Genomic DNA, 23,777 nt, shown 5'->3' with positions numbered 1-23,777 from the left:
GCTGTTTCCAATTGTAACGCAGACAAGCGCAATAACACGCATCAAAATTGTGTAGGAAAAATATTTCAATTTGTTTTGTGAGGGCGCTTGTCTTATTATTTTCGTAGATTATTAATAGATGTCCGAAATTTTAAACAATTTCATAGTTTCTTAGAGTACAAAGGGACATGGTTAACCTATCAGCATTGTTGTTACTGAGTAGGCACTTTAGGAGAGATGGCCGGTAACTCAAACTTGTGATGCATCTCAATCTAGGCTCCATTACAATTACGCGATTTTCCGTGCGATTTTGCGATCATGCTAGAATGCGATGCCCTCGGTGATGTCAGAAAAAGTTAATCTAGTGCCAATGGATGCCCTGAGCAATTTTGGCCCTGAGCCACACAGCAGAAGAATTAGGTACCTATCGTATTATCGCATGAAATGTCTCGCAATATTGCTCATGCATTATCACACTTTTGGGCGATATCCCAATATCACAAAATCACACAGAAAAATTGTGTGGTCGAGCCTGGGCTTGAGGCTAATTTTCCAAACTGGACTTAGACTGGTCTCGACCCAAACCTTTTCTAGGAAGGCAATACTTATTGTGTGGTGGGACTAAGATATGTAATAATTGAGATTCATTTTATTTTTTTAAGTTTATGCATTAATGGTATAAAATGAACTGCTTACTTTCTTACTGCACTGTGAATTGTGATCATGATCCATGGGAGGCACCATATTGCGATGCGATGCGATGGTTTTCGGAGGTTTAGCCTTTGTATCGGCACCTCCTTGATTTCTTAAACTTTAACTTTTACTTTGATCGATGGGTTGCATTGTTATGGTTGGTTTGTGTGGCTAGGATTCTCACTAGGGGACAGGATTGGGTGTTGGGAGGGTGAAGGTCAACTAGGATGGAGAAATTTGTTTTATTTCCAGCAGTCTTCTTTTCTTCCACAGCTTAAGCAATACTTCTTTCTTTTCTTCGATATCTTCCTCCTCAAACAGAAACATCCCTAAAATATCCTTTGCATGGGGTTTCTGAAGATGCATTGATTCTTTTCTTTCTTCTTCGTAGGCTGGGCAATTCAATATAAAGTGGGCGAGGTCTTCATTTTCTGCATTGCACATCATACATCTTGTGTCTTCTTTCTTGTATCTCTTGCGCTCATTTAAAGGAAGACAGTTAGCTCTTGCCTGGAAAAATATTGTTGATGCTTGCTGGTTGTCAATAAACGTTACTTCCTTCATCTCCTTTTTCCAGACAATATACAGGGACAGAGTAGTTTTAGTTAACAATTCCTCCTTCCATTTCTTTCCATCCCATTTTTGCATGTGTGTTTTAAGGTCTTTTTTGCTTATCTGGTACAAATCCTTTACTTTGAGTCCGACTTCCTTAATAATGGAATAGGTTACCTTTATCCATTTGTTCTTGCCCTCGTCCATCATTTCTGTTAACACCTCTTTGAGTAGTTGATTTTTTCCTTGCAATATGCTTCTCATGTACTGAAGTCTTCCAGTTTTAATCCTTGTTGTCATCAGAGATGCTCCAATTTCTCCTCTCAATGCAGCATTTGGTGTATATTTTGGAGCCCCCAAGATCTGTCTGTAGACACCATTTTCGATTACTTGCAGCTTCTTGGTCTCTTCCTCTGTGACTGTCATGACACTGGAGCCGTACAGTATTGATGGCAGTGCTAGGGATTTCCAGTAGGTCTTACCAATCAGCAGTCTGTTGCATGATTTTGCAATTACTGAATAGGTCATGTTTGCCATTCTTTGTGCCTTTTCAATCATGATTCTTTTCTGCCCTCTGAACACATCCCTTGTATTTGTTACTTTCAGACCTAAGTATTTTATGTTTTCTTTTACTTCAATATCTTCTATGCTTCTGTGCTGTTCTTTCAGATTAAAGGGACCATCCCACCTTAACATTAGTTTTGAGTTGAGATAGCCAAGTTTGCGGCCAGGCTCAGAAACCACCATTTATCCTGGTCGCAACCCCCGCAGCTTTATGGTGTTCAAGAAATTTCTTCCCTTTACTTGCAGGGTGGGACCAGCTTAGTCCCTATCTCTTAACCATTAGCGGTTTTTTGATGACGTCAGCAGTCATTTCAACGCCCGCCATTCCTTGAACCCGAGTTTTGCCGACCTTGAGCTCCCTTTTTTATCAACGTGAAATCCGTCGTCGGCGCTGAGAAAGCCTATTGCTTTTCATTTTAATTTGAATATTAGAAGATACCCACCACTGGAACTTGGACTGATATTATACCAAGGCCGAAGATGATCAAGCTGCCTGCTATATCTGGAGCTTGGTGTTCAACTTCAACATGGAATAAAAAACAAAATATCAAAGCAAACTGGATATGGTACTGCAAGTTAAAGTCCAAAGAAATTTGAAGAGCTGACAATTGACATTAATTCTTTTCCTGCAAGGTTTCCATATGGAGATCACAGTCACACCATGAAGAAATATTTTTGATGTTTACAGTTGAAAGGGGATTTATATTCCAGTTTTGACGAAAGACGCTGCTGACTGTCTTTGGAAAAGGATGTCGGCATGAGGTGCAATTGTGCTTGTGAAGTGGTTATAACTGGTCTTTTCACAGTATTAAATTAAATGTGCCATTGCAGCCAAGTGTGTTATCATGTAAGGTAAAATCAAAACTACAATGTTGGTTTTACGAGCATTGAGAAGGCTGGTAGGTAACACCTGCCTGTGCTCGTAAATCATGCTGCCAGCCAGAGTATTCTAAATTAATTTTATCATACACTTTTGTTGTCCAGAATGGTTGCACTATTGTTTGGTATCATATTATTCCATGTAAATATGGTAGTGTAAAGTCCGACCAACATGTTACCAGATTTGAAGCTGTTACGTTACCTAAGTACCTGTTTTTTACTGGCGTGGTGAATGTCACCTGGATTTTGTTTTGAGGTGCAGACCTAGTAACTCTGACTACATGGGTTTGAAGCTATTATCTATTCTGTTTTTACTGGCCTGGTGAATGGCGACTGATGTTGTCCGTGGATGGCACTGAAACAAATTTTGAGTGTTTTGTACAGTGTTTTAATACAATGCCGAGGGCTGAAAGTTCTCTTGTTTAGAGTGGTGAAAGTTCAGGATATGCCAGCCACCATGGTGGGTCAGAGTTAAATGTGTTGCAGTCAGTTCGGCTTCGGCAAGCACACGGATGGGCATACGCATCAAGACCTGCTCTGCCATACTTTCAGCCAATTTTACCTAAGTAAGTCTTTTCTTTTTTCTGCCAAAAGCTATGACATTGTGAATTTCAGCACTGTGGCCTGTGTGTAGCTTTCAGGAAAGCAATTCTAAATAAAGCTCTGATAAAGTGCAAAATCAGCAATGCAGCCCTCTATTACATTTTCTACAACATCTTACTTGTTCCTTGCATGGAGAGAAAAATGCAATGTTATGAATTCGTTTATTCACATAATTTGACAAGCATGCAGTTACCTGCTACTATCACTGCACAAAACAGAGCAGAAAACATCAGTTGATCAAACACAAGACATAACAGAAGTTTACAACATAGGGCTGCCGAACCTGCTTCCTCCCACCACAGTTGATGCCATTTCCTAGCCTGGCTTGATGTGAGCACTGAATAGCTGCTTTGTCTAATTACAGCTCACTACCATTCAACTTAAACTACTCTCTTTAAAGTAAGAGTGAGAGCGTTCAGTGTTCATAGCAGCTCGACAGACGACAGACAACAAACATCTTGACAAACCAACCAGTATTTGATTTGGCTAATGATTTATGTGCTTGTTGTATCATGGCCAAACTACTTTAACAGCAATAATCCCTGTTTCATCTTGATCTTGCTTTTATTTCCATTTGAACTCAGATCTTGAAACAATCATCTGAAGTGATATCAGATACTGGCTTCTGTTTCTCTTAAAAGCAAGTTAAAACAACAATGATAAACTAAGGCAGGAGATGTGAGTTGTGGCAGTAAATTTTTGATTCAACATATGTCAACCTTATATTGCTTGAGACCTCTGTGACAGACAAACAAATATTTATAGTTTTTTGATAGTTTGGATTCTTGGCTTGATTTAGCAGATCAGCTGTGAATCTTGACTTTGAAATCACATAAATGTCATGGTACCCGAACGAATCCTCGCATGACATTTCTTCGTAGCACAATTTTTCGTCCGCATTTCTTCGTCTACAAATCTTCGTCGGTGCATTTATTTGTCCCTCAATGCTTACTCTTGCATATATTTGCGTTGAAGAAGAAATGCGAGCCGATTTTCATATACTCTGGTGCGAGACAAAGTAATGCGATAGGTACGAATAAATGCCCTGACGAAGATTTGCAGACGAAGAATTGCGATACGAAGAAATGCCATAAGAATTGTCCTGGAATCCTTTATTGGCCATCATATATTGACCTTGATAAGATAAACGCATCATTCGCGCAATATTTGTCGCACTTTGATACCAAATTATTGCTTCCAAATACCGACGTAAAGAAAACCTTTATGTGACGTCATAGAAACAGCGGATTTCCCAAAAAGTAAACAAAAATAAAAGTCTTATATCTCGAAAACGGGTGAATATTTTCCGGTAAAATTTGGTAGATGTTCATTTTCGCTCTTTGTGATTCACGCTACATCACTTTTATGCCAATTCATTAACTTTTTTGAAGGTGGGAGGGTCCCTTTAAATGTGATAATGTTGCTCTTATTCTTGTTTATGTCCAGTCCACACTCCTTGCTAATTGCTGTCAGTCTATTTAATATTTAAAGAGGGCCGACTACAGGAACGGGAAGGTATTGTCTGCTCCCCATAGGCCAGACTGGGAAACATCCACACACTACGCCAGGCACCTGCGAGACCCTCCTGTGTCGAAATTTGGGGCAAGCGATTTTGTGCTGAAATTTCTCCATGATTTGCGCCATAAGTTGGGTGTCTAGTTGTGCCAAAATAAAACAACTTACACAAAGCACGTGTGCACATCTACCAACCTGAACCAAGGCTATATCACCTAGGCAGAGCATTCCATGTTTGAGCGTCCGAATTAGTTGATTTGTCCCAATTCCACAATACGTGTACCACTTACACCGTAGCGTCGTGCCGTGAAACAAGGCCCGGGCCAGAAGTTCCAGGCCCAAAAAAATCGGCGGAGTAGTAGTGTGTTTGGGACTGGTGGGCACCAGCTAGGGCAAGACAGCGGTGAAGCACGTGCTCCGGGCGGTGTTGCGAAACATGCTGCCAGCCGCTGGCAGCACACGTGGCAATTTGGGTTTCCGTCACCGTGGAAACATCAGCAAGCCCCATAGCTCCAACACTACCACAAGTATGACATCAGTCGCGAAATGCGCTGGCAGCGGCTGAAGAGACGGCCGATTCGGTGCAGGTACTGGAACGAGCGGCCCCAGTGGCCCGCCCTCATCTGGTACACCGAAATGATATCCTTTCTGTCCTATCCGAGGATGGGGGCCGCAGCGTGCTTTCGAAGAGTGGTTTGAATAGTGACTCGGACCAGTTGTTGCGCCATTGGCGAGAGGCCGCACAATGAACCGCCCGGGTCAGCGGGCGGGCGTCTGAGGGCAGGGCGGTCGCTTATTTCGCCAGGTCGTCCGCGCTCTCATTCCCCTCGGTCCCGCAGTGGGCAGGAGCCTGGAACGTACTGCAGGATTACTTCACGACGCTCGGCGATGTTCAACAAGGTCTTCCAAACCTAGCTCCGCGCCGAGGGTGAAGGCCTCACCTGCAGGACGCTCCTCAGCTGAATAAACTCGGGGCGGCTCGCGAGTCGGAGCACGCAACTACCGGGGCGCGTATTCGCCAAGTGTATTACATGAATCGGCCCACCAACTAGCGACATCTCTAGTGCGACGTCATAGCCATCCGAATGCATGCAATCGGCGCATGCGAAGTTACGCCGGACGTGCGCTGAAATTTTCGGTGCAATCCCGCCACTACGCCGGACATATTCGTCATAACATGCATTTTTCCAGTCTGGCCCATAGGTTTGTCTGATCATGAATCAGGGGCAGAGTGCAGTCGAGACTGGACTGGAGGCATTCCCATTGAGTGTCAAGATGTCAAGATGCTTTTGGATCTGGGAGGTGTTCAAGCGAATGTGATAAGCTAAACTTCATGGTGATTTCCTCCCTTTGGACCCTTTAAAAACTGAAGAAATTCACGAAAACAACATGAATGGAAAGGCATCATTTACCATTCATTAAGAACACAATTGGTACCTACTAGTTACCTAAGAACCAACTTGTTTTTGCATTTTCAATCTGATTTTCAATGTCATTTTTGTCTCTATAGGTAGTGTATGTCCTCACCAATCTGCTTTATTGGGTTGTTTGGTTTCAGGCATCCCATTTCAGAGTAGGTATCAAGTTAAACATGATCGCCTAAGAATGCACTAGCACTAATTGTGATACCAAGTCCATTGCATTGTGTTAACTCTGTGTTGAAAATTGAGCATCAAGATGAAGGAATCCAAGCACAAAGGCTTCATTCTGCTGTGCCTATTGTGCTTAAGTGCTGCTTTGGTTGAGTCATTACCAGACCAGGGCATTTGGGATTTCTCTATAACTCAGGTGAGTGACACTGTCTATTGTTGAATGGGCCACTCTGACTCATATGCCAACTGAATCGATTTCCCATTGAATTGAAAAGATTCACGTCGCATTTCACGCATGCTCGTGCTCAGTAGTGTGTTATCAATGCATTTTGGTGCGTGGATCAATCCGCAGCACAACTTGTGAATGATTTTCTTCCTCGATGTAGACAATGTGCACCTATTTTCTTTTTTCAGCCTGATGAGTATGTGGGTGTCTCGAAGAGTCTGTACAAGGGTTCAGACATCATTATTAAAGTAACGTGTGGCTCCGATCACACCAATATCTCGGTCGGATGGATGATACGACAAACACCCTGCTGGAACGAATACCTCGCCCTGGAAAATCAGGTCAGATGCCTTATAATGACGGCAGTCTGCTCGTTTTTTTCCTGCTGTCACGTCTATGTAGTTTATTGTGTTATCCACTGACAGAGTTTTGTAGATGGCTGATTTTGGGTCATGTTTGAACTTGGTCGACTCATAGTCATAACCATTTTCCAATGCCGATTACCTACGTGTCATTTTTACATTTTTAATTTGGTACCAATGGATACAATTGAAAAGCGTGCTCTCTGTCTCCGATAAATACTGTCTCTGTGTGCCGTACTGACGAAGATTCGTTTTACGCTCTTCATGCGAGTAAAACTACCCAGCGTCAGCCCCGTTTGCCGAAGGCGGCGCCTAATTACATATGTGACGTGGTGACGTGTGCGCGGCAGGCCGGGAGGAACAGCAACCTGTCGTACATATACGACAACCCGCAGTACCTGCCGAGCGCCGTGCCGCAGCCCTACTACAACAGCACCTGGTTCTACGTGTACCCCGAGAGACCCTTCGCCTGCGACGCCGTCGTTCTGGTGAGTGCAGCCGTCATTGATTATGCATGCATACAAACATTCATGAATCATGCATGCACCGAATACGGGGAAGCACCGCTAAAATCACACGTACCTACACAACATGAAAACACACTGAAGCATTGGCTGTGTTTGTCGTTTTCCTGATGTTACCAGCGGTAACGAATAGTTTTCTTTCAGCCGGAGGTTAGAATCAACCCCGATGACGGAACTGTGTCTATCCCGGCGACGTCCGCGGACAGCGATACCGGGGATGCCCCCAGCACGGTGAGTCAGGGTTACGGCACTCTGATGTGACGCTGAGATAGACCAGCAGAACGGCTTCTGGCTTTGTCTTGAACGTAATGCCTCGGTGTGGAACATCGATGTTTCGTTTTTTGTCGTGCAATTTGATTGCAGTTGCTTGATATCTTACATTCGTTGAACGACCTAACTGCTTATGAACTCCTTTTATTTAAATCTGTCACCAGTGTGCTGCTGATTTTTATGATGGTGCCACTGATCTTTATGACTGGACTTTTTCGTATGCCGTCATCTCATTGATGTACGCCATGTCCTTATAAAGGTCATATGAAACCTGCAGGTAAAATTCGCTGGAAATCTCTCAAAGAACACTTCATTCTCGAGTCCCGTTTGCTTGACCGACTATTGTGTCTAACGGCGTGCCCTCGGCCATTACAGAAAGGCAACTCCGGAGACGGGGACCAGAGCTCTGCAGCAGCCAGGGGCGGGGACCAGAGTGCTGCAGGGACCAGCGGAGGTAACCAGAAATCTGCAGCGGCCAGCGCCGGTGACCAGAGCGCTAAACCGGCCGGGGACAGCGGCCGAGACGGGAATAACCAGAAGCCGACCAAGAAAGCCGCGGTAAGGCATGCCGGTCGCCGGGGTGCTCCTGTGCGGACTGTTTCCGATGATACTCTTGATTGTCAACGAATCTTCTCACCGTGTATGATATACACCACGTCACTCCATAATCAATTTAATACGCCACATTGCATGCCTCCCGATAATTTGTTTGTGTCGCAGTTACGAGAGATTCCAGCTTGTTTCGCACACCGGATCAATTTGCCCGTCTTCAAATTGCTGTACGATCGTGTATGGCCCTTTTTGTTGATGTTCAGCTCCCTTGTGTTTACAAGTAGGACTGGCGAATACCTGAGTCTTTTCCAAGTCTCCCAGGCAGTCCGCTGATCGGCTCCGTGCCTGTCTCGTTCCATTTTGGCGTCATCTGATCGTATTGCTTGAAAACGAGCACGCCAATTCCGCGTATCACTCGTATGTCAAGACGATATACTAAGACAATTAACAAAAAAAAATATCCGTTTTACTGTTTCGTTAAACTTTATTTTCGCGCGTCACAAAGCCAACTCCAACTGGTCATTTATTTATTTGCATCTCACCATGCCGAGTGACGCAGAATGTGTGTAGCGGTCGGTAGGTCAGACTCAGAGGCCCAGCTGGGCTGTCGGAGTCCTACCCACCGCGACAGGTGCTTGTTTTGGCAGTGTTCCTCGGTCTGCGTCATGTTAATGCCACGGAGAGACCCCGCGGGAGTGGTCAGTTGACCTTGGCTAAAGGGGCAGAGCGCCTACAAACCCGCCACATGCCGGCATATACCTACCTACTCGAACATTTCGACTGAGGTGGCCGAATCTCCCGATGCTCGAAACTTCTGACGTCAGCTATGACGTCAACTCGGTCGTGTAATTTTATTTGACAAATGAATGCAACGGTTATTCTAAGTTATATGTATATTTTGCAATTTATTATTTGTCGTTGTTTTTCCAGATTTATTCATACCCGCGCTCAAACTGATGGATTTTCAACCAACCTTTCGAAAACCATGTTCTATGCGTTACTCATTTTGGTCTCGACATGATGCATATCCTATCCAAGTTATGACCGTTGCCACGTGCCTTGCCGACAGCGCGTGCAGCGGGCGGCGGCTTCTGGCGGCTCGCCGGCCCACCGTCAGATGCAGGCTCCGGCTGACGGCATCTTCCTACTGGTGGTACATGTGACCAGTCTGGAGCCGCGCCTGCCGCCCACCCCGCTCAACGTCACCGTCCATATAGAGATGAAGGCCGACTATGGCTACCTGTCGGCCGCCGACTGGCCCAACCTGCCGGTACGTGGGACTGGGGGGGGGGGGGGGGGAGGAGGGGGGCAGCCTGCCGGTACGTGGGGCTGCGACTGGCCCAACGTGCCGTTATGTGCTACTGGGTATGTTCTACTAGGCCCAGCCTGCCCTGAGGCACCAAGAGCCTCTAGGCGACGATCGAACAACCCGAGGAGTATAACAACAACAGCTATCCCATTGTCTTGTGTTACGTGGCTGTGTATGGCTGGTGATGAGCAACATTGACTAGCGTTCTCTGTCGACAATTACCCGGTGATGTGCGCCGTTTCCGTCCTGTGCCGTATCAGCTGGCGACTGACCTGTCTGCCGATCTGGTGGTGTCCGGTGTCAGGCTAGTGGTGACTGGTCTACCGTCTGTCGGCAGTTTTACTCGGTGATGTGCGCCGTGTACGTCCTGTACGGCCTCGGCTGGCTGGTGACTTATCTGTCTGTTTCTCGGCAGTTTTACTCGGTGATGTGCGCCGTGTACGTGTTGTACAGCCTCAGCTGGTGACTGGTCTGTCTGTTTGTCTGCAGTTTTACTCGGTGATGTGCGCCGTGTACGTGCTGTACGGCCTCGGCTGGCTGGTGGTGTCTATATTCTGTCGGTCTGGCGGTGACTGGTGCCCGTTTGTCTGCAGTTTTACTCGGTGATGTGCGCCGTGTACGTGCTGTACGGTCTCGGCTGGCTGGTCGTCTGCGCCAGGCAGTGGAGGGAGCTGCTGCGCATCCAGTTCTGGATCGGAGGCGTCATCGCCATGGGCATGCTGGAAAAGGTGAGCAACTTCACTGGTCCAGTGATCAGACGGTCAGAATCAATTGAAAATCTAAAGTTTAAAGAGCAGGCAATAACCGTTGCCTTTTTGTTTTCGCGCTTGGTGTAATGGTTTGTGATTGAACATCTGCGTTCAATGCGAATTGCATTTGGCCGCGTTGTTAATGCATCCTGTGATGTGAGCTGACCCGACCTCGACCGTATGACGATATCTGACCTGACCCGTCCCGCCGCCCTCCCTCCGTCAGGCCGTGTTTCTGGCCGAGTACGAGTCGGTGAACCGAACCGGCCACAGCGTCTGGGGCGCCGTAGTGTTCGCAGAGCTCGTCTCCTGCGCCAAGCGCGCCCTCGCCAGAATGCTGGTCATCATCGTCTCGCTCGGCTTCGGAATTACAAAGTGAGTGGCGGAGGAACCGGGGGGGGGGGGGGATGTTGTGATGCATCATTTTCAGTACCATGTGATCAGATAGGTGTAGTGGTGGCTGGTGCTCTACCGTTTGTGGCGTTACACGGGGTAAAGCCGAAAACGACCGGCTTCCTACCAAAGTCGGCAGGTGACAATAAACACAAGAAAAAGCAGCTCACTGCTGACTACACTCTTGGATCTAAAGCCGATCTCCGCTCTTGTTGTGGTTAAGTGAGAAAGGGGCACAGGAAGGGGGGAGGGGTGGACGAGTGTACGACCATCTGTGATCTGACCTCCGACCCCCTTCAGACCGCGGCTGGGCCCGCTGCTGCACCGGATCATGGCGGTGGGCCTGCTGTTCTTCATGTTCGCCTCGATCGAGAGCTGCACGCGCGCGCTGCGTCCCAAGAACGACCTGTCGGGCGGCACGCTGGGCACTTCTGTGGTGCTGGCGCTGCTGGACTCGGGCATCTGCTGGTGGGTGTTCAGCGCTCTGCTCAACACCACCCGCACACTCAGACTCAGGAGGTGAGAACAATGGCCGGTCGGAGAGGAAGGGGAGGGAGGGCGAGGAATGAGGATGTTTCGCTGAATTTAGGGGACATATTCAGGGTTAACCTGCCCAAGAAGAGAATGCATGAAGCTGGGTTCACACAGAGGGAGGGTGCTCGCAAAGAAATGTGGGCCTAAGATGGCTCATGCCTATCGTGCTAGTTTTTTTTTTTTTACACAATACACGGGACTATGTTTTACCGTCGCCCCGCTTCCCCTGTTTGCAGGAACGAGGTGAAGCTGACGCTGTACCGCCACTTCACCAACACGCTGATCCTGGCCGTGCTAGCCTCGGTCGGCTTCATGGTCTGGATGGTGAGGTTCCACCGCACGGCCGGCTGCCTGCGCCAGTGGAAGAACCTGTGGGCCGACGAGGCCTGCTGGCACGTCCTCTTCTCCATCATCCTGCTGGTCATCATGCTGCTCTGGAGGCCGACCAACAACAACCAGAGGTAGGCAATGCCGGCCGTGTGGTCCGCCCCAGGGGTGTCGCGCGGTTCTCAGCAGTCCCCGCTATGCACCTTGCTGCCAAGACATCAAATATTTACTCTCCCTGAGTGGCCAGTCACATTTGCCTCTTACCGATTTGGCTGCTGATTGTGTAATGTCTATCCTTGTCCCTGTCTTGTCTTACCGCCCCGACTGCCTCCGCCCCCCCCCCCGTCCCCAGGCACACCTTCACGCCTTCGCAGCTGAACGATGGAGCCCTTTGTTCTAATCTCTGACTGTCCCATCCCCGTCTGCAGATACGCCCTGACGCCTCTGACCTACCCACCCCCTTGCTCCCAGGTACGCATTCACACCTCTGCTGGACGCCGGGGACGAGGACGAAGAAGACGAGCTGTTCAGGTCGGACGCCTACCACGACCTCAAGATGCGCTCCCGAGGACAGAGCTCGCCGGGCGACTCGCACAACCGGCGCTCGCGCAACAACTCGGACGACGACCTTAAGTGAGTGGCGTGGAGCGTGGAAAGACGAAAGCTTCAATTTGTGGTTTCCCTATTGGTTGCTGCAATTATGGTTGGGGGTCGGAGGGCTGGGGAGTGAATGTGCGAAGGCTTACTTTGAATGTTATTTGCGGATGATTGCTCGTCTTTGTGCTGTGACTTCCAAAATTACCTATGTAGTCTTCCAACCATTTCTCGATTGATCTTGTTGAAATGCAAGTGTCTAGTTAACACGCAGTGAGACGAGCTCCGTATCCGCCATCCAGTTACCCCCATCACTCACCGATGCTAGATACACCCACCAGACTATCACCCCTCCGCGTTTCTAAAGCTCCATCCGGTCTCGCTCACAGATGGGTCGAGGACAACATCCCCGCCTCCATGGAGCCCGCCCTGCCCGCCATGGACTCGGACGAGGAAGTGATGCAGGCCAAGTTCGAAATCAGTAAGATGCAGTGATCCCCCGCGTGTGCCGGCCGCTCGCATTAACCCACCAGGCGGGGACCGGCTGCAGTAATTGTGCTGTATATTCTTCCTCTGCGGTGAAGAGGGTTGAGCGCACGGAAGTGAGGTGCGTGCGAGGGTCCGAGTGGGCTGTGCGGGCGGTGGTTAGGTCGGGTAAGAGAGAGAGAGAGAGAGAGAGAGAGAGAGAGAGAGAGAGAGAGAGAGAGAGAGAGAGACGTACTGCCGGTGTTGAATGGGGTATCCTTCCCGAACGGGTCGGAAAGATGGGTGATCCTTTGGAGTGTCGCCCCAAATGAGACGTTTCCTTCAGTGTCGTCTTATATATGAGACTTATGGGACGAGAGACTTCGTGAGGCACGGGGCAGTGTGGAGGGAGATACTGGATTTTCCAAATGGGACAGCGAAGCCCGGAGGGTCAGCGACACTGAACGATATGCTTTGAGCACGGGATCCACACCACCAGACTGTCTGTATAAAGACATCGGCACGGACCCTACGGAACCATAACGGACGGTCAGTGACAGTGGACGATATGGCTGGAGCGCCGGACGATCCGTATGAGATACGAGAGTCCGAGACACCGAATGAGACACCGGGCTGTCACTATCAGAGATCGGTACGCTCCTTATGGAATAAGAGAGGGTCGGTGACACGGACGATATGTTTGGGACACCTGACGGCCCGTATGAGGCATTTGACGGTCCATATGGGACACTGACTGTCCTGATGAGGCATCGGACGTCGATATCAAACATTTGACAGTCCGTACGTGAGCTCGGACGATCTGTTTTGGACAGCGAACGATCGATGATAGCCAATGAGGCTCTGGACATGACGATCGTGATGTGGGACGAATTTCGAGGGCGTGACGTTGATTTTCATCTGCGTTGTCTGTGTTGTGACGTTATTATTTAATTGCTGCTGCACTGGTGTACCTTGGTATGGCAATGTTATCTTCGTATCAAGTGTTTGTTGCTTTCAGAAGAGGTGCGTTGGAGAATATGCTAATGCTATCTGGACGCTTTCCCTCAGGCTTTGTGGAAAATCGCGTTTGGGTTGCTAGATTCGTGAAACATTTTATTAATGTTCGAGATAGCTGTTCGTTTGACACAATATAATAATCTTATATATTCTGGTATTTGTTACGGGATCGATATTCAACTGAGTGGTCTTTATTCAGCTTTATCACACTGGCTGCTGATTGCGGGACCTGGCTCGCTGAAATTCTTATAAGTTTGTCGTCAAAGTGATCCGCGATGAAAGGACATCATTTTTTCTGCCTACCTGAGTCCAATCGTAAAGTACGAATCTCTTATGTCGAGCGTTGGGATGATAGTTTTACATCGCGCACTGTCTCGGGCCATTAGTTTTGCACAGCTGAATACTCTCGCCCGAATCGACTCAGTAGTAAATATCTCTCGCTTTCGCCCAACGCGGGACCGATGGTTATGCACCGTCCAATATTAGAAAGGCCTTCATGCCTTATGGGGCAGATGATCTTCTGCCGTTCACCGAAATGCCTACCATTATTCGATGCATCAGAGTCCTGCTCGTCGGATCTGGAGTTGGATGGACTGCTCGCGTTCCAACAGAAGCTTCGTAAGTCGTTTAACCCGCGCCCGGCTGGGGGTCCTGGATTTCCACGCCCTGCTGGGGGGGGGGGGGGGTGTTTGAACACCCCCCCCCCCTTCTAACTCGGCTCCTGGGCCACGTAGCGATACGCGGAAGGCGGCGTTCGAAAGAGCGTCAAAAATAATGAGGAAATCACTTCGGTCAATTTTTTGGTCAGGTCAAAGGTCAGGTCACCAGAGGTCATTGAAGGCAAAATTTCGCCGATTTGCAGGTCGAATGTCGACAATTTCCACGAAGCCAACGCATAACTCGGGAGCCAATAGAGCTACAGCGCCGCGGAAAAGCGCATTCGATAGCCCTATTAACGCCCTTTCTGAGTAATTCTCTCAGATTTGACCTAACGTCAACGGTTTTGCCTGCAGGGGGCAAAAACTGCAAAAATAGCCGATTTTTTCGAAAACTGTTTTTCTGCAATAACTTTTGACATAAGCCTTGTACGAGCTTACTTTTACCGGCATCGTGTTCCTCTCGTCAAGACGCATCGAATGAACTATAACTTGACCTTGAAAGGTCAACTTGAAAATTTGACCTCAGGTCAAGGTCATGACCTGACCGGAAAGGGTCATGTTGCATATCAGTCGATCCGTATCGTCGAGCTGAACACATCTAAGGCGTTTTCATCGCTCTAGCATGCCTCTATCAAAAGTTATTTGCGAAAAACTGTTAGATACCATTCGTGACCTAAGATGACCTCAGGGCATAAACAGGGGTCACGGACACCATTTTCATGTTCAGTGTGTCTAAACCACTTGTAATTCAGTGTTTGGGAGTGTTTATAATGTCTGTTGTCCAAAGGAGGCGCATTTCAATTTTCTCCCATTGACTTATAATGGGGAGGTCGCAAAATTGACCTGACCTTAGGTCATCGATATCAAAATTCTGAGATATACATTTTGTACATGCTATTGCTCTTAGCAATCGCTGAAAGTTTCAAAGCGATCGGTCACTCGGTGTAGCTATGACAGACATTGAAACTTTTTATGAGGTGAGGTCACTTCAAGTGACCTGGTGACCTGACCTTGAATGACCTTGGTCTGAAATTTTCACAACATGTGTAAAATTGATGTATGATAAGGTGTACCAAAAACGGCGGCGCTCCGCGCCGCCGTTTTTGAGATATTCGCGAAAAACCACAAGGGGGGGTGTTCAAACACCCCCCCCCCCAGCAGGGCGCGGGTTAAATAATGATATGATACATTATAATAACGTGGTCTCCAGCCTTGCTCCTCGAACTTATTTAGAAGGCGGAAGTCATGTGACAAATAACCTTGCCTAACGTATTGATAAAAACTGAACTTGTTTTCTGGGGCTAATTCAGAGTAAATGATACTGAAGGCAAAATTACTCTGCCACTTTGCCCAATATTTTAAAACAATTATTTATATAAAATATCCACATGCATTCATGGCCCGTGATTGCCAGGACTTTGCTCCGGACTCTCGTTCGTGCAGTGTTCCACCCCCCTCCGTCCCCGTTACCAATGTCCGCGTGGCGCTCGATCTCTGCCGCGCCGGCTCCGGGCCGGTATTTTTCCGGCGTGCGGCCGGCACAGTCCAGGGGCCGGGCGGCGCCGATTGGCCGCCTGGGGCGGTGACCTCGCGTGACCCGCGCCCGGGGCGCGGTCGGAGCGCGCTGCAGTCTGCGGCCGAGCCCGGCGCCGGGCGGTGGACGGGCGACGGAGCGGCGCGTGGAGCACAGCCGTCCGGTCTGAGCGCCACTCCGCCGGCCAGCGGTCAGTCGTCATGGCAGTCAGAGGTAAGAAAAGGAGCTGATCAGCCTTTGGTTTACAGTATTACTGGTGTGTCTAGCCTGATCGTGCAATCATTTTTATCCAAATCGTAACTGATTATGCTTCGCTCGCTGTTTTACTATTTCATGTAAATTGCAAGATTGAAACTGCGCCACCGGCTAGCTTCTTGCTGCACCGAGTCAGATATTATTTTTCAATTTTGCTTGGCGGATTCATCTGTCCCGTTTGAAACGGGCAATTAGAGAACGAGTTCAATAGACAGAAGCGTGAAGCTCTTGGGTCACTACCAAGTGATCCAAACGTTAGCCGTCCAGTTTGTTAGTCTTTAATGAACTATCGTAGGTTCAAAATTATTGTGATGGATTGTATTGTTCTTTTCGCATTATCGACATCTCTGGTCCAGCTGTAACCAGGTGATTTTGTCTCAAATGACCGTGTGATGTGCTCATCACCGTCGCTGACCTGTCCGGACGCGCGCTCCGTTTCAGCGCCCGCGCTAGCCGTGCTGCTCTGCGCGGCGCTGGCAGCGGGGTTCATACCGCCGCAACTGCGGCCGCCACTGTTCCCGCTGCCCGTGCCGGCTCCGTCCGCCGAGGCGCGCCCTCAGAAACACTTTACGGGCTCTGTGTGTCCGCCAGAGACGACGTGCGTCCGCCCGCAGGACTGTTCGCGTAAGTACGGAAGGCTGCTCCGCGCAAAACTGGCTCATTTGCGAAATCTTATTTCGTTCAGCTTTGCTCCTTAGTTTCCTTATTTTTTCAGTCGTTCCTTGTCGCTCAAGTGTCTTTATTGAATATCGCATGACTGAGTTTGCGGCATTAATTATTAATTTTTGGAACTTCCAAATGGCAGATGTGTGCAAGAGCCTGGTGCCCATGCGCATTAAGCTCTGACAGTTCCGTTGTGAGCTGGTATTGGGCGGTCACGGCACGTTTCTCGCAGTTTCTGTGATCTGAGCGGTGTCGCTGACCCCACGTCCTCCCCTTCCCCTGCCCGCAGGTCAGTGCCGGCCCGGCTGGGACTCGTTCGGTCTCGGCAGCTGCTACTGGGTGCCTCCGGCCGAGGCAGCCGCCCAGACGGCCGCACAGACCGCCTGTGCCGCTCTCGGCGCTCACCTGCCCGTCATTGAGAACACCGACGAGCTGTCGCGGCTACTTGTGTTCGGGGCTCAGTGGACGAACGCCACTTGGGACGCGCAGCGCTCCTCGTGGGTGTGGTCGGGCACCAGGCGCCCGGTGCAGTTCTCCGCTCTGGGCACCGCCCGGCCCGCCGACGGTAGGTGGACGGCGAGGGAGACAGTTTTATCGTGAACTCTAAAACTTTGCTTCAGGTTGTTGAGTGATGGCTATTTGTTTCCTGGCATTTGTGGTCTGGTACCTTGACGCAATGGCTAGTCGAGCTGAGACAGACTTTTCTGCAACATCTGCTTTGAAAATGGAACAACTAGACATGCTCAATCATCCCGGACTAACTATCTGATCGCTGCGTCAGTGTGGCATCTGTGCTAACTGGTGGATAGCTTTCTGCTGCTATTTCTCGTTGCCGACTATCACTGTGCTGACGACCGCCCTGCCGGCAGGCTCTGCGACCGTCGCCTGTCTGGTGGCCGATCCGGGACCGCCGGCCTTCTTCATACCCACCGACTGCACCGGAACAGCCCTCTACATCTGCGAGACGGGTCAGTGTCGCCATCACCCGCCGTTTGTCCGTGGATCCCCGGACTCTTAGCTCGGCGGCTAATGCTTCCCCCCCCCCCCCACACACAGTCAGTTTCCCAGTGTTTTCCTAATGCTTAATTGTTGCTGACTCTTGATCTGTGCTCTCTCCCGATTATTGCTGGACCCCGATGTTACCCGTCGGCAGTCGCCCTCATCGTGCCCAGGTGTTTCCGCTCAACATCTTGCTCGCTTGCCTTTCTCAAATCTCCGCCTCCCGCTGGTGCCTTGGTTGACTAACTTTCTCCACCTCTATCGACAGGAAGCCCCAGCGTTTCTTCTTGCGCAGGGCAGAGCGGTCGTATCTGCTGTGCAGTCAGCGCTGATCACTATGGAGGTAGGCCGGGCGCACAGACTGGGTGCATTGGGTGGTAGGAAAGCCTGGAATACGGTATCCAGCTGCACTTAAAAGCTGTGGCCGAACAATTCCGGAGATATTGGTTATGTGAAACTTGCTCCATCTTGTTTCCCACTTGTCTGGTTCCTAGAAACACAACATACGCTGCTGCCGCGTCAGTAATCTAACGTGTTACTGTGCTATCTGTTACGATAGGCCAATTGTCATTGACTAGTGAGCGCATTCATTGGATGTGTAGTATTTGATCAGTCACTGAAGCTTTCAGGTCTTTCGCTTGGGCTAAGACTGCCAGTGTTCTGGTCGTCACTGTCTGTTGACGCACTATGTGCGGTGTCTGCTGTCTTTGACGTGCGCCTCTGTCCCTCCCCAGAGCCGTGCTACATTGACGAGCAGGGGACGCGCTGCGAACAGCGGATCCGTGAGGGTTACTTTCCGCTGGGAGAGAGCCTGGTGCGGCCCACGGAGGGCACAGACGACGGTCAGCTCTCCTGGGCGGAGGCGCGTGCGCTGTGCCGCGCGGACGGTGGCGACTTGCTAGTGATCGACGACATCCAGGTGCGGGGTGTGGGAAGAAACTGCCTTTGGGAAGGATGGACCCTCCGTGGATTGTCCGGTAGAGTGGTGGGGACTGGGGACCTATCTGCCGGGGATAATCTTGGGCTAGAGGACCTGCCGCCGTGAAGTTCGCCACAGATTTGGCCAGGATCTGCCCTCCGCAAGTAGTCAGGAGTGGGGCAGAGTACAGAAAGGGAACTGTCTGCTCTAAGGGTCACGGCAAAATGCAACGGTACAGATTGCCGAAGGTATTTGGTTTGAGAAGTGTTCTGTTGGACTCACCTGATTAATTTCAAATTATATTTGAAACCCTTCGCTGTGGATTACTGACTGGTGGCGACTTTTGTGCTTTTCCCAGATGGACGAGAGAATTCGCAGCATGCTGAGCGAGCTGGCGCCGCTGGGAGCCACAGAGTTCTACATCGGGCTGAGCTCTGACGCTGCCGGAGCCTTCAGTTACGTAAACGGCACGGCGGCCGCGGCCGGCAGCGCCTACCTCAACTTCGCCACGGCCGCGGACGCCGCGCGGCCCAACTCGTGCGCCTTCTACTCGGGCCGGGCCTGGGCCTCTGGTGACTGCAGCGTGGCGCGTGACTTTGTTTGCCACATCCGTCGCGTGCGCCACAGCCTGCGGCAGGAGCCGCGGAGGCCGCGCTGCGGCGTCCGACACCCGCGCGGCGTGCTGGGCAAGAGCAGCGCCCGGTTCGCGCCGCCGCCGCTGCCGCTGCCGCAGATACCACCGCCGCCGGGGGGAGACGACCGGCGCGGAGCCGCGCAGTTCGGAGAGATTACCTGGCAGGTGCGTTCACCACGAGGGCCGCTAAGTCATTTCTAGCAATGTCGCAGGGCTCCTAAAACCAGGACGACAGCGAGTCACTGAACTGAAATGGTTTCTGAGCGAGAAATTCAGCCTTATTCCAAGGGCGCTGAATCGCTGACTCCAGTCTAGGGACAGTAAATGAACACCTTGCGCTTAGATGTTTCTAGTTAGAGCCTCTTTGTGTCTTCTCCCTCTTCTGTGCCTCAGTTAAGCTGATCGGGCCACTCCCTGACCTCAGCGCCCCCTGACCTCGGCGCCCCCTGACCTCGCCCTGCCTCAGAGCTTGGCTCTCCCTGACCTCGCCCCTTCCCCTCGCCAGGCGGCCATCTGGATCCGTTCCGGTGCCAGCGAACACGAGTTCGCCTGCAGTGGCGCCCTGGTGCACTCCAGCTGGGTGCTGACGGCAGCGCGCTGCGTGGCTGACACCGAGCCGGCGGACATCAAGGTGACGGTGGGAGACTGGAACCTGGACGAGACGCGCCCCGTCAGCCTGCCGCCCGTGGCGGTGGACGTGACGCGCATCCGTACCTCACCGGGTAAGTGACATGGAGGGAGGGGATTCCACCTCGTCAGGGCCGGAGAGCGGGCTGGCCACAGCTGGTGTTAATGAGCGCCGTTTGTGGCCCCGCGTTACTGTATTGATTAGTGCCGCTCCTTGCTGGCTATCTGCTGCGCCTTCTAGCTTTTGGCTTTTGGCGAATATGTTGAACGATGGTGGTCAACACCTTCGAAGTATGGTTTCTGGTTTTGCGATGTTGACATTTCGTTTTCTATACTGTTCACTCCACCTCTGGAGTGATACTCCTCCAGGTATGTTTCAGCTCCGCACTGACCATCACTATCCCTCCGTTCCAGGCCGGGTGTCTCACGGTCCGTTCGGCCCGGTGCTCGAGCCCGGCCGGCTGGCAATGCTGAGGATCACCCCAGAGCTGGACGGCGACGAATACCCGCACGTGGGACCCGTGTGTCTGCCCGATACCAGTCTGCTGCAGGACGTCCACCAGCTCAGGTAACTCGGCGATCAGCGCTTTTCCACAGTGTCTTGCTGCGTTCGTGCGGTGCTTTCAGCCGCAACTTTTGGTATTGTGATTCATGGGCACGCTGTGATCGATTAAGTCTGCTGCACGCCAAGGTGTCTAACTGACGAAACCTTGTGGGTTCAAGTCATCAGAAATAACCAGGTGCCCGCGGTATGGACTAAGGCATCTGTGGTAATGTATCTAGACTAATATATCGCTGGTTGTATGCGTTTTTGTTGTATGATGCTGGTATGAGTACCCTCATCTGACGCTGGTTTGTATCGTCGCTGCCGCTCCCGCCCTCAGGTGCGTGGTGACCGGCTGGCGGGGCGGACTGCAACCAACCCACCAACCGTGGAGGCAGCAGCCCAACCCCGACATGCGGGACATTCTCAGGAAGTTTGAGACTGGTGTGAGACACGATCCGGACTGCCAGGACCTGGCCCACCACCTGAAACATCTCAAACAGGTGAGCTTGATAAGAGAATTACCAAAATACCGGTTTTGTGGGGGTGGGGGATGGGGGGGGACTCTGCGGCTTACATGCTTAGCTTAGTGCTCGTGCTTCAGTGTATGGTGTAAAACACTTATGTTTTTAAGTACCCAAGATACGAGCACTGCCATACTGAAACTGACTTCAACCCATGTCTACCGTTCTCAGCGTCCGCCGCAGCCGCCGCCGTTCGCGCCGCCGTTCCCGGGGCCGTACCCCTGGCCGCCGCGCCCCGTGCCGTTCTCTGTCGAGGGCCGCGACGCACTGGAGCCGCGTGACGGCTTCTCCTTCCGACCGCCGCCGTTCTTCGGAGCGCCGCCGCCGCCGCTGCCGCCGCCAGCCGCCTCTGATCAGCCCGAACTGTTCATCTGCCCACGAGAGCCGCGCTGCATCGTGAGTAAAACTGAACGCTAACGTGTAATGTACTCGTATATCTGCAGCACATATGAACCACGTGCTATATATATATCGATAAATTTAGGATAGTTGTTTGACATTCGGTAAAACGTATCCTGATGAACATAGACATTAGCGTCAACACCGGATCCTGAAAAAGCACATAGTCTTAACGTTTACATTTGTACACGTACACTTAAGCCAAGTTATGTGACTTCAGTTCCGAGGATAGGTTTGCACGATTTAACTCTGCTCGATGTTCAACGCTATTTGAAATACATATGTCCCATTAGCCCCTCACCTCGAATTTCCTGAGCAGGACGACTCTACGATTAAAAATAAGCACGTTCAATATCGTGAGAACGGAATGTTGAAATATTACGTTCTCACTGTCACAATCAGCCTATCGGACATATTTCGGTCGGCGTATAGGTTTCAGTCGATAAGCGTCCTGACTTTGATACTCTGTTCGCAGCCGGACCAGGGAGCACTGCTGGCTTGTGCGCTGCCGCCTCCGCCTCCACCGCCGCCTCTGCACCGCCCGCCGGTGCCGAGACCGCCGCCCTTCTTCCGAAGCGCCCAGAACGAGACAGAAGACGACACCGCTACCGCAGAAACCACCACCGCCTCCGTCCCCACCGGACCGGTGGACGCCTATGAGCAGCTTTCCAAAGGCTTCCGGCCGCCCGTAGACAAGAAAACGGCTGCCAAACGCGCCAGGCGCAGCCTGGAGTCCGGTGGCGAGCCCTCTGCGCCCGTTGCTGCCGCCGCCGCCTCCGCAGAGGGGGCAGCGGGGTCCGCCCCCGCCCAGACACCCGTCGAGGGGCCGGGCGTCGGGCCCGCCCGGTCCGCTGCCCCGGAGGGCGACTTTGGTCGGACGGACGGCCGGGCTGCGTTCGTGCTCCCGCACAGTATCATCGGGGCGTTCCACTCGGCGCCTCCGCCGCTGGCCGGCGGGGGCCTGGGCGGCGGGCTGGGGCCGGATACTGAACCGGCCAGTGAGCCCGCCACCGCCGGTAGTCGACACTACGACGCCTATGTGCTGGTCGGAGTGGCGAGCTCGGCGACTGACGGCTGCGTCACTGGACGAATGGTGTTTGACGACATCATCCAGGAGTCTGAGTTTATCCAGCAGGTTGTGCATAGGGGTGGTTAGAGGGCGGGGTGGGGTTAGGACGCGGTGATGAGTCGTGTGACAAAATCATTGAAGGCTGGTTCCAGTAGCTTGGGCTTAATTGGCTGTAAATTGTATGCTAGAAACCTGTTACAGGGTGTTACGAGAACAATATATTTTTATATGGAGCCAAGATATGCATTTTTATCCAGATTAGCAAGCTTGATCTTCACACCATTGCAGCTTGAAAGGCGTAATTGCGTTGGAATCCGATACAGTTCCGGATTAGTGCGGTGGCGAAGGGCTGACACTAGCTGACTGGTTCTAACACAGTGGGCGGCAAACTGTTTACACCAACTCTGGGCAGTAGTCTGATTATCCGCCGTGGGTCATCTGAAATATGATCGGTTCTACCGCCTGCAGTGAGCCTGTTTATAATTTCCTCTTACTAACAGCGGATGTTTTTCCATCAGAATCCAATAATTGACCCGGTGATGGATATGTTTAGCATTTTGGTCCCCCACGGTATTTATATTCGGACGATCGACGTCCGTAAACATGGAGTCTGTGAAATCATCGTGGCCGGAATTTCATGAGGTGGTTCTGCACTGGGGGTAGCGGAGAAAACAAATGCCGTGCTTCAAGTGTTTCGCCGCATTGCGTTTCATATGCATATTGGAGTTCGGGTCAATAGTTTGACCTTCAGACTCGAAGTTTTATTCTGCTTAGGTCGGATACTGATGCCTTCGACCTAGGTTTTACTCAATGAAAACTATAGATAAGCGGTCTACACTTTGAACCACAGCCATTCGAGCAGGTTCGTTCATATGTACCGTGAGGTTCATGCGGCTTGGTCTTGCCCGAATTTGTAGGGGGGCAACAAGAAGTGCGGACTCTTCCCAGACATTGAATGCTTCCATAAGTGAGCAGCGCTTCCAAAAGTACACAGTAGCAAGGCAGTATATCACGGAAGTCGTTTTTGGGTAAAGCCAGGTGGACTGACATCTCGCTAAAAATTTTCGTTCCTCTATTTAGCGTTTTAGAGAAGCACGTCCGTAGTTAGCAAACCGAAAGTCGCGTCACTGAAGCATACGCCTGATCAGAAGCCGATTTGCTGGTCAAGTTTTTCCGTTTTGAGACGGCTGATTGCTCGTTACGTTTTGCCCGTTTTAGTCTAGCTTCCCGAGCCTCCCTGGACGTTTCAGTT

General features: G+C 50.8%; 2 protein-coding genes across 8 annotated transcripts; both read left to right on the top strand.

The window, feature by feature from the left end:
• Positions 1-34: 34 nt before the first annotated feature.
• LOC122381269 (transmembrane protein 87A-like) lies at positions 35-13,848 on the top strand. 7 transcript variants are annotated; one of them, XM_043365260.1, is made up of 13 exons: positions 35-51; positions 6,344-6,573; positions 6,792-6,944; positions 7,316-7,453; positions 7,634-7,720; positions 8,135-8,317; positions 9,381-9,581; positions 10,214-10,348; positions 10,596-10,744; positions 11,063-11,281; positions 11,533-11,757; positions 12,095-12,256; positions 12,607-13,848. In XM_043365260.1, exons 2-13 carry the CDS (start codon positions 6,463-6,465, stop codon positions 12,710-12,712), a joined length of 1,869 nt encoding a protein of 622 aa, XP_043221195.1. In that variant the 5' UTR covers positions 35-51; positions 6,344-6,462; the 3' UTR covers positions 12,713-13,848. The 7 variants fall into 7 exon arrangements, with proteins under 7 accessions (XP_043221195.1, XP_043221191.1, XP_043221193.1 ...); XM_043365256.1 differs by having other exon boundaries at positions 44-77; XM_043365258.1 differs by lacking the exon at positions 35-51 and adding an exon at positions 73-103.
• Positions 13,849-15,969: 2,121 nt separating this feature from the next.
• Positions 15,970-22,767, top strand: LOC122381264. The gene is made up of 12 exons (XM_043365236.1): positions 15,970-16,105; positions 16,589-16,771; positions 17,100-17,375; positions 17,680-17,778; positions 18,078-18,152; positions 18,544-18,728; positions 19,087-19,527; positions 19,868-20,084; positions 20,404-20,557; positions 20,874-21,036; positions 21,229-21,453; positions 21,932-22,767. The coding sequence occupies exons 1-12, from the start codon at positions 16,093-16,095 to the stop codon at positions 22,610-22,612; spliced, it is 2,712 nt and encodes a 903-aa protein (XP_043221171.1). The 5' UTR covers positions 15,970-16,092; the 3' UTR covers positions 22,613-22,767.
• The last annotated feature ends 1,010 nt before the right edge of the window (positions 22,768-23,777 follow it).

This window comes from Amphibalanus amphitrite, unplaced genomic scaffold, assembly GCF_019059575.1.
Source record: "Amphibalanus amphitrite isolate SeventyFive unplaced genomic scaffold, NRLGWU_Aamphi_draft 000117F_arrow, whole genome shotgun sequence".
NCBI classification, from domain to species: domain Eukaryota; kingdom Metazoa; phylum Arthropoda; class Thecostraca; order Balanomorpha; family Balanidae; genus Amphibalanus; species Amphibalanus amphitrite.
Note: the sequence above shows the minus strand (reverse complement) of the source record. Positions and strands in the feature narration are given on the sequence as shown.